The sequence below is a fragment of the Atta colombica genome, unplaced genomic scaffold (genome assembly GCF_001594045.1).
Source record: "Atta colombica isolate Treedump-2 unplaced genomic scaffold, Acol1.0 scaffold2, whole genome shotgun sequence".
NCBI lineage: Eukaryota > Metazoa > Arthropoda > Insecta > Hymenoptera > Formicidae > Atta > Atta colombica.
Window position 1 is genome coordinate 414,291 of NW_017259293.1, and position 11,409 is coordinate 425,699.

The 11,409-nt window shown below is 33.3% G+C and overlaps 1 protein-coding gene across 1 annotated transcript in view; it reads right to left on the reverse strand.

Moving 5' to 3' along the window:
• Nucleotides 1–8,585: 8,585 nt before the first annotated feature.
• LOC108687082 (ring canal kelch homolog) overlaps nucleotides 8,586–11,409 on the reverse strand; it is an 87,864-nt gene continuing 85,040 nt past the window's right edge. The window contains exon 9 of the mRNA XM_018192686.1: nucleotides 8,586–8,917. Coding sequence (XP_018048175.1) covers nucleotides 8,841–8,917 — 77 coding nt within the window. The 3' untranslated portion in view covers nucleotides 8,586–8,840. The remainder of the gene's footprint in view (nucleotides 8,918–11,409) is intronic.

Sequence of the window (11,409 nt, forward strand, 5' to 3'; positions counted from 1 at the left end):
AGATGTTATGATATAACCGTTTTTGCATTCAATAATAAAATTATATCAATAATAAAATAAAAAATTACATCATAGCTTACGTATTTATAAAGCATTAATTTAAAGAATCTTTAATGTAACAATATTGTAAGTAAGTCTTCATTTTTTGTCTATTTACATTCAGTAAGCGTGACAATATTTAATAACAAAGGGATATGTGTGTCACCTTAGAATTGATTTAAATATCTCTTTGAAATATCGTTAAACACAATGGCATAAGGAAAACACGCTTTTTTAATACATGCTTAATTTGAATGTTTGTACAAGGATTTATCATTGGAAGGAAATTTATCGTGGAAGGAAGTGACGGTGTTGAGAAACGGAGCCATTTCTCTCATAACATTTTTACATGTCTCATGGAATTTCTTAACAAAATTCGAAAAGGAATGCGCTTCTTGGCGGAGTACTTGTCACCATGGATTGCAATGACAAGACAGGATTCCGTATAGCATGGTGAAACGCGTGATTTCAATGGCTGTAATTGATACGGAAGAGAATAACAATAAGGCTCTTATGTACATTAAAGCACAAGAAAAACGCAAATATACTCGATATCGATGATTCGACAATTGAGACTCTGGATGCTGATTACGAAGATATAGATCCTATACATAATCTAGATGTTACTAACACTACGATGTGGAAAACATATTAAGAATTGTACGTTACAGAATGTATTTAAAATATACGATTAGTGGTCGCAACGCCAGAAAAAAATACATCAAGTTTAAAAAATAAAATATGAAATTTTTTAAATGCATTTTAATTCCCTTCTCCCCTTTTTCTGTAATTAAGAATCTATCAATAATGATAGCTATTCAGTATTATTATGATATATTAGTTCAATAAAATGTTTGATGTGTATTCAATAATAATAATAGGAGTGACTCATTTTCATAGATAACTCATTTCCTTCATATCAGGTAACTTAGAATTTCTCAAAAGAAAAAGAAATGGGTTCTTCATTAACCTTTTTTGGTAATGAAAAAACGATAGACGAACAAATATGAAAATAATATCATGAGAGTCTACGTTTTTTTATTTTGTTACAAGCGTATATCTCTACTCTACATCCCCTAAATTTTAGACAGCGTTCCCCCTCAAATCGATCAATTTAACATGTCAATTTGTTTCTTAAGATTCCTGACAACTCAGCCAAGAACTCTGCGTTGACGGTAGCGGCACAGAATCAAGCAGCGATCTGGCGAAACCGGTAACCATATATAAACAAGTACGAGCTCATATCCATGCTCGCCTGTGGCGCGCCAAAAATCAACGAGATAACGAGCTCCTTTTCACAGTTCTTCTAATCGCTTGTTTCAAGCGATTGAAAATGCTTTCTCGGCAATCTTGGCCGCTCGGGGGCCCTAAGCATCAATAAAGAGCAAGAGCCACCCTAATAAATAACTGAGGCATATAAATAATATATAAGTTTTAATAAATTCTAGTAATAATGTACCCCTCCCAACAATTCAGAATAAAATCATGTTAAAACGCAACAATTTACGAGATTTAATTGTTTACGATTTTTAATGCGCGTTATATAGTATATCTCTCCTTCATAAACTCAAGTAGCAAGAATAGTTCAATAAAAATAGAATTTTACCAGAAAAAAATTATAAACCAGCATTTCTTTTCACGAAAGTCTCGGAAGGCCATCAGAAAAAAAATGCGTATATTCGAGACTCGAGACTTGTGAAGAAAATATGCGAAAAAAATGAAATAGTTGCAAAAAACATGTTTTTCACTTATAAGGTGATTGTATGAAAAAAAAATCGGTATAAAAAAAAGTAGGTATTCGAAATAAATATTACAAAATGAGACGTGGAACATTAAAATCGATCTATTAGTTCAGCAAAAAAAAAAAATAAAAATAAATAACACCGAAAAAGGCCATTTTTTTCACTCGCTCTCTGTTCATTGAAATTTAAACGCAAAGCTTTGAAATTCTCGTAAAATGTAGCCCTCATAATAATGAAATCTAGCCCTGAACAAGTCTGAAATGTTCATTCTCGTCATTTCATTAAATCGTCGTTTCATTAAATTGTCTTAATTTAAAAATGGCACGCAACATAAATTAACATGTCTTTCCTCGCTCCATTCTTCACAATTCCAACATGGCCGTCGCACTAGTCAGGAGCCTTAAGATGTACGCTTTAATGTAAATGTGTCACTTTTTGTCATTTTTGGGATTTGATATCAAGTATCATTTATGAACGTGCAAGTTCGCAAGTACGAAAATCAATTTTAAGAGTTAAAGGGATATCCCCTTAAGGGAATAGATTGCCAAAAAAATTGCAAAAATTTAAAGTTCAATTATATACTTGTAACTAGAAGTCATATATACATCATATTTATACTGTCGCACGAAAGTAATTTTTTATCACTACACATAGTGGGATAGATTGTCGAAAAAATAAAAAAGTTTGATTATACTTACTAAAAGCTATATTTATAAGTTCTTTATGTCATCCTGAATTCGAAGTCAGAATTGTAAAATTCAAAATGGCGAATCCAATATGGCCGACAAAAATGCAGAATCATATTTGAATATTGACTTTAATTTATAAGTTTACATTATAAGTAAATATTGTAAAAGAAAAAGGTATAAACTTTTATAAATTATTTATATAAATGTTTACATAAAATTTACATTTATATAAATGTTTATAAAGGGTCTTTCAATAAGGACGCTCGATTTTTAAATATAAATAAAACAAGTTGTGCGTGAAATATCCACTCAATTTTTTTTTTATTTGAAAGAATATTTTAAAGCATTAATTTTATAGCATTATTTATAGCATTATGGAATATAACGTCGCTCAAATGTCCGCCGCGGCTTCGCTTGGTGACACGTATTCGGGCGGTTCAATTTTCGATGATTTTCTCGCATAAATCTGGCTGAATTTGCTGGATGGAGTTTGTTATGTAGACTTTGAGAGCAATTGTTTGCGGTTTATTCGTATAGACGCGATTTAAGATAGTCCCAAAGAAAGAAGTCTAAAGGCGTTAAATCGCACGATCTCGGCCAGTTCACATCGCCGCCGCACGAGATAACCATGCCCTCAAATCGCTCGTGCAGAATATCCATCGTGGTGTGGCACGTAGCGCCATCCTGTTGGAACCACATGTTATCGGTATCCATATCATCCATTTTAGGCCACAAGAAGTTGCTTATCATCGGTCTGTAGCGCTCGTTGACGGTTATGGCAACGCCCGTTTCGTTTTGGAAGAAGGATGGACCAATGATTCCGCCAGATCAAAATCCGCACCAAACAGTGACTTTCTCGGGATGCATTTGGAGCTGATGTATCTCGTGTGGATTAGTATCATCCCAAATTCGACAATTTTGCTTGTTCACATATCCATCCAAAAATGGGCCTCATCGCTAATTTGTTTGGCGAAATTTGGGTTAACTTCCAACTGCTCCAGAATCCAATCAGCGAACACACGGCGTTGTCTATGGTCGTTTACCTTAAGTTCTTGGGTCAGTTGAATTTTATAAGGATGCAGACCCAAGTCCCGACGCAAAATTCGCCAAGTTGAAATTGAAAGGCCAAATTCTTGTGAACAATGAGAAATTGACCGCCTCGGGTTTTCCCGTATACTCTCACGCACAGCAGCGATGTTTTCAGCAGACCTTGCGTTTCGGCGACGTACTGATGTTGGAATTATTTATCGAACCGATTGACTCGAATTTGGCCACCAAACGTCGAATAGTCGATTCGGCAAGACGGTTATGGCGAGGATAAAAATCACGTAATGTGCGTTTCTCGAACGGAACACTGATTTTGATAATAAAATTTTATGATTTGCACGCGTTGCTCAACACTATGATCTTCCATGGTGATTTGCATACACTAAACAACAAATTTGACAGATGTCACTTTAACAACATGGCTACTATGATTTAACAAATTTCGAGCGTCCCTATTGAAAGACCCTATATAAATACAATATTTTTTATATAAATACAATATTTTTTATATAAAAACAATATTTTTTATTTTATATATAAACTTAATTTACAAATAAAATATAAAATTTAATATCTATATTATAAACAACTGTTTTATTAGAATACTGATTTAAAAAAATTTTGATATTCTAATTTAAATTGAATAATAATTTCTAAAATTAACTTTTTTTAAAATTAAATTAATTAATCTCATAAATTCTCAAATAACTGTAGAAAAAAATATTAAAACCTGAACAATGCAAAAAATCGTGTAAACTTTATTCGTCTAATCAATTTAATTTAAATCCTGTTAAATTGTACATAATTTCGATTAATTTTGAAAATTGTATTCTATAATGCATCCGTCATTTTGAATTTTATTATTTTAATCTGAAAAAATTTATAAATGCAACCAATATTATAAAGCCAATATTATAAAGTATGATTATTTTTGGTATTTCGTCCGCCATATTAAATTCGCCATTTTGAATTTTATAATTCTGACCTCAGATTCCGGTTTAGCGACATAAAACAATTTTTGGGCAATCTATCCCACTGCGCTGAAAATATAATTACTTAACTATATTTTGTCTCATAGAAGCAATATTTTACCATGAGACTTTATTTGATAACGTTATATGAAGCTGTTAAAGAGCCAGATTTTGCAATTTTGGTCTTCAAAAATAAAACTTATCTATAATTATTATAGATCATCAGTACGTCAATTATAGTATGGATCGAGTGAGATATTAAAATAAATTTTTATTCTGCTTTTTCTAAAATCATTCTTTAAAAAATACAAATATTGCTATTATTTTATGATTTTTTTTTCAGTTTTTATGTAATTTGGTAGAATAAAAATTCGTTTATGGAAATATCTCCTTAGTTTTTTCTATCATAGAGACTCTTTAATAAGAATCTAGGCGTCAATTATGTACCTTGAAACGAGGTAAAAATTACAAAAATGAGCAAATTTATCAGGTATTAACCAATGAAATTATACATATTCCAATAAATTCGCTCACATTTTGTGTAATTTTCACCTCATTTTAAAATACACAATCATTCTCTGGATACAAAACAATCATTTCTAACTGATCATAATTCAACGAAATTATTGAAAAGAGAAAAAGAAAAAAACTGATAAGAAAAAGATAGAACAGAAAAAATAAGAGAAAGAAATAATGAATGTCTAGAAACTCTTTAATCAGAATCCCGACACGAGACGATTTGAACCGATTTTTGTATGCAGTAGTTTTAATAAAATCGATAATAGAAAAATATATTAGTATCTTTGTCTAAAACGCGGCGTTAAGGTTAGACAGAGATATTAATATTTCTCTGTTATCGATTTTGTTAAAATTACTACCTTGCGTACAAAAGTCAGCATACAAAAATCGTCTCGTATTATGACTGATTAGAGGATCTCTATGGCCGCGGTCAGATTCACGCTCACACGCTTAAAAATCATTTCATCTTTATTGTTTGTCAAATGTTAAACGAAGACAAATGATGCTCATAACCGTTGTCAGCATAAATCGGACCATAGCCTACGTCAGACAGAATCAAGGAAGAATGAAGTGAAAAGTGTTCTCTTTTCTGATTCGTTCCATCATTTATTGTGCATTTCTGCAAATGTGTGTATGTATAATACATATATAATATACGCAACAGTACAATACTAATATATGTAGCACCACTATATGTTCACGTTCCTATAACGCCTACTCACTTCAACGAACTGAAAATGACAGTTTCTAACTGAATCCGCTCCATTCTCTCTCTATTCTTTCTCTCTGGTAAATGTATGTTCTTCTCTCTCGCGTGATTTTGTTAAAATTAGAGCCCCTGCATATCAAAACTCGGCTCGTGTCCAGATTTTTATTAGAGGATCTCTATCCTCTTACAGAGTCTCTAGAGACAGAGTGTGATCAGGCATACAAATATAAAATACATGTGTTTGATATAAATGTAGGCTAGGTTTTGATTAGTGTCATAGTAGTATAAGCCATAGCAGTATAAGCATGCCAATCAAAAGAGATCTAATATGACCAGACTCTGGATGCATTGCATTTCACGCATACATTATTTAACCGTATTGTTCACTAAATGTTAAACAAGGATAAATGATGCATTACGCACATTATGCAACGAAAATTATGAAACGGAATGCATCCTTTGCATTTAAGGATTTTATTTTGTCTTGTTGTAGAGACTCTCTAATCAGAGCAGTGAGCTTTAAAATATATTGGCGCGAGCCTTCCTTATACTATAGAAAACTATAACCTCACATAAAAAAGGAAGGCAAGCAATATTATCTTTCAGACTTTTTTCTTACGGCAGTAACAATATTAGCCGATTAGTGGATGCGTTCGGAAGCGATGACCGTTCACTGAGCGCTCACTAAACAAAAAAGGGATTAATCTATTATTAATATGTTTATTATATAATTTGTAATGTAGAATAACTTTATCTATATTACTTCTTATTTTATGGCCTAAACATGACATTAGAGAAATAATAAAGAGAAGTAATAAATAAATAAGAAAAATGATATTAAAGATCATCTATAGTAGATAAAGTAATTATTCTACATTACGAATCATAATAAATAAACTTATTAGGGGAGACCGTGGTCAATTGAATGTAGGGATAGAATAATCGAGGCTACATTAAAAACAAAACACGCAAGACATGCGTAAAACGTGTCTGAGCATGCAACAGCGACCGTTAGTCTGTTGTAACATCTTGTTGCGAACACATCTATGATAGAAGTTATGCCACAATTAAAAAAAACCTAAATAAATATTTTTATTCTTAAAGTTATTGTTTTACAGTCATATATGATTGTTTGAGATATTTAATTTCTACTTATAAATAGTAAGTGTAGTTCTTACTTAATAAAGTCCAACAGATTTTTTTGTATATATGTGTTGTTTATGTGTCTTTGTTATCGTATATTGTTAATGTTTTTAAAAAATGAACGGATGGAGATAGTGCACTAATCACAGCATGGAACTGTATGACTCATTTAGTAACGACTCTTATAGTACTCATTCAAAATTTTATTCCTTTAAAGAGATTTTCCTCAGTGGTTAATGTTATAAATTTAATTCCCTCATGTCCAATCTCAAAAACTACATTATTCGAGGTGTTTTTGCACGAAATGAATAAATTTTGCAAAAAGTATTGTTTTGCCCTGTAAAACGAATGTTTGTGTTTAAAATATATTTTTATAAAAGTTTTATTAATATGTAGCCAAAGATATAGCTTAAAATACATTAATTTTTATTTTAATTTTAAGTCGAATTACCCCGATGCCGAGGCTGAGTTGAATCAGATGGAATGCATTAGAAAAAGGCATTTTTTTCATATTAGTTATCAGTTTCCCCTTTATATTATTAGGTAATCAAATGTATGTAATAACTTGTGTGAATTCATTTTTTTCGATAATTTTCTTAATTTTGTCTGTAAAAATTCGAAACTGAAAAATGAGTCTATTATCCTCAGTTTTCTCTAGTAATAGATAAATTTAACTCGGTGAGCTTTTTTGCTCAGTGAACGCTCGTCGCTTCTGGATACCCAGTGAATCCGTGGTAAAAAAACTATCAACTTTGCACTAAAGTGTTCTTATTTAGGAATTGAGACAATTGCTCAATGGCTCGCTCCATTATGTTATATAGCTCACTGAATCAAAGATTCGACATCAGAGTCCCATTTTTGTCGTCCATTTTCTAGTAATTTGCATTAGAACCTTCTTCACCAATCGGTTAAACTAGTCAGTAATTAATTGAAAATTGGCGAAAGAAATCAATCAAAGCAAAGTAGTATATATCTTTTTTTTTCTTGCACCACTGCCATAGACTTATAAGTATTAGATCCGTGCAGTATTTTCTTCTCTAGATGTTAGAGCATTTCTCTCTTTTCCCTTCTAATCCCTACACTGGGGTAAGAGATCTGCTGAATCTTTCGAAAGGAAGCTCCATTGGGCGCTCTCTCTGATTCCGGACGTCTAACTGAACGGACGAAAACGAATGAGTGCTCTTGTGGTGCTATTCAGTTGTAAGCCCACGCATACAATTTTCACGTGCTACTAATCCGACTTCATCTTACTAAATCCTCGTTCGCAAATTTCCACTGCGTTTTTTTTAGAGCGAATCCTTTGTTAATGTTTTGTAAGCATTAACGTGTATATATAATTCTTACACTAACGCAATCTAAAAACCTCGCTATCACATGCTTCAACTAATTCGTAGAGAAAAACTTATCAACTTTAATATTAGCAATTGGTCATACTTAATTGTAGTTATTAATTTTAACATTACAAGTTTATTATAACTAATCGTAGTTTATTAATACTTAATAATTATTAAATTAGCAGCCTATTACCACGTAGACCTGAGAGATTATAGTTAAACGCAACTAACGGTTTTCACCTTTAGCACAGAAAAGCAGAATTGAATTGCTATTCAATGTACACATAAGAGACGAATGTATAAACACATGCTGCGCAGATTATTTTGTAAAGACTCGATAATCCTAATCGAATGAGTACATAAATAAATACATATATATAGTAAATGCTCGAAGGATTACTACGCATTCTTAACCCGACCATCCCAAAGATCCTATTTCCCTAAAATATCACTTTAGCGGGCATCGTAACAAAGCAACACTGAGTAACTGCTGCTAGTAAAAAGCCGCTGCTGCTGTGGACCACGAAGAACCGCTAAGTCACATCACATCACCACGTTGCAGTTACCACGTGATGTCTGAAAGCCGCCATCTTGAGATCATCAGGAAGATCACCGCCGCACAACCTGGCGTCTTCCGTGTCGGGCCTTCACGCCATCCCAGTCACTATCGGGCCATCTTGAGGCGCGGTATACATTACCCTCTTCATGATTCGATTGTGTGGATCTGTGAATTCACGATATAGGCCACGTAACGAAGACTTGAGTTCCGATTATGTGCCGATTATGTGTATGAGTTGACAGAACGCAAACCGCGCGCACGTATTTACTGATGCGTATATACTGTGGATCGCGAGTGCTTTGTACGTAACCTCGACATTTAATCAGCATCGTGCGACTCGCAAAATTAATTATGATATGTGCCTCGAACTCAGATCGGTTGATGATCGAGCATCGCATGATGTGCCACTATATTCATATCGATCATCTGCAGCGTATTGAGAGGTACTCAACTTGCATCATACGCGTATCAGAAATCCGGACAATCAGCGACTGTGCAACATGCTTGGACGTTCGTCTTTCTTGACTTATCTAGCTAGAATCGGGGAACGACTGTGAAATGACGACTAGTCGACAATTATAAACCTTCGCACAATAAAAGAAATAGGAAACAGAGAACAAAGAATAAGAATTTCAATCTATCAGAAATCATGTATTGTGGAATACACAGTTTCTAATAGGTTGAAATTCTTATTCTCTGTTCTCTATTCCCTGTTCCTATTATTGTGCGGAGGCCCTATTTCCCAGACGCAAGCTTGATCGCCGCGCAATTCTCTAGGAGCAAAATCGTATCAAATTAATGTAGGTCGCAGATGGGCGTTCTATCTCTAGGATCAACTGTAATGGGCTAGTGACGTAATATAAGATAGACGGAGTGTTCGTACGAGATTGAAATAAGGCACTAGATATGTAGGTATTCTCATCCGCTATTTTGATTTCATTTGATTGATAAGTTATAGTATGATTAGTGACAAAGATAAATGTTAAGGAGAGCCCGCTCACCTCAAATTTTGATAAAAATATACTGAATGTGTTTTCGCGTAAAAATAAAGATTTGACATCTGCTCAGCAAATCGAGATAGTAATTAACTTAAAGTTGACTATTCGTTAGAAAATCTCTCATAACAGTAGTTCATTAAGCGCTAAAAACATAAATTTTCTGATAAAGTAATGAACTTGTATTTTAAAAGTAATGAATTTGTGTTTTTAAAGTAGTGAATCACTGTTGTGAAATTTTCTAATCTGAATAGTCGTCGACTTTAAGGATTAATATCTTGGTTCACGAAGCAAAGCGACATTTTTTTCTTTTTTCTTGTTAAATCTTTATTTTTATGCAAAGACAAATCAATTAAGTGTATTTTAGCCAAATTTGAAGTGAGCGGACTCTCTTTAACATTTATCTTTGTCACCATCTTTGTCAATTGTATTATAATAATAGGTATGGGAAAAAGTTCGTGGCGTTTTTCCCGTTACATCTAACGCCACGAACTTTTTCCCATACTTAATATATTAATCAAGTGGAACCAAAATTGCGGATGAGAATATCTACATATTTAATGCTTTAGCTGAAGACAACATTGCAAAACAGAACTACTTCCAAAGTAGTTCTCTCTCTCTCTCTCTCTCTCTCTCTCTCTCTCTCTCTTTCTCCCCCTCTCTCTCAAAAACGATGGGGGATTAATTAGCTAAGTTTTTCCTTAGCGCGCCTAGTGGCAGTGAAATTAGCATAAATCAGACAAAGCAAATACTTTTTATGTAACAGCCATCAAAATTAGTAAAAATGAGTCACAAAAACGTGTTACTATTTTTTGTTGTGTGTAATAGTTCTGTTCATGTTGCATGTATTACATCCAAACAATTCTTTTCTTCGATTAGAATTTTCATCATCACCATAAAAGTTATTAACAAGTAACACCGGTAGATCATCTGTTTCTACTATAGAGAGATACAACCGAATTAGTGACGAACCTAATAACATTCGCCTTTTTAAGACTAAATAATCCACTCGGGACGAAGTTGTTTGATTAAAAATTAAAAAGTAAGTGAATAGACGAAACTCTTCATCCCGAGAATGAGGAATAGAAGAAGTAAATAGATTAAGAAATACAAACTGAAACAGCAGTTGTCGGTAATAAATGACATGTGTATCATTTATTAAATTCTGAATCTATTGAACATTTGGCAAACGGTCGATGATGAAAGTTGTCTTAGACATATACTCCAGTATTTCACAAATCCTATTTCACAAACGATATCCTCAATCCTAATCCTTATTTTTTTTTTATTTTAGATCAGTAACATACGCAAAGCCTGCATTCGGCACTACTCACAAATATAAAAAGAAGATCCTTCACGAACAGTCAGTCAGTCAAATTCCATCCACGAAACTCTGCCGGTTCGCGACTATACAGTTACTCAATCAACCGACACTCTGCCGCAATCAGATCGCTTAACCGATTCTAGTGGTGAGCCGCGATCAGTTCACTCAAGCGATTTTATTCGCGATATTGTTAAGTGACTCGACTGAAGCCTCCAAACCGCTGGATTAATCCTCCCCTTGGAGCTCTTGAACAATCGCAGAGATCGGTCACAGTTACCCTCAGGCTTAATCTTGCAGAACAGTAAGTCCCATCTCGACATATATATATATATATATAT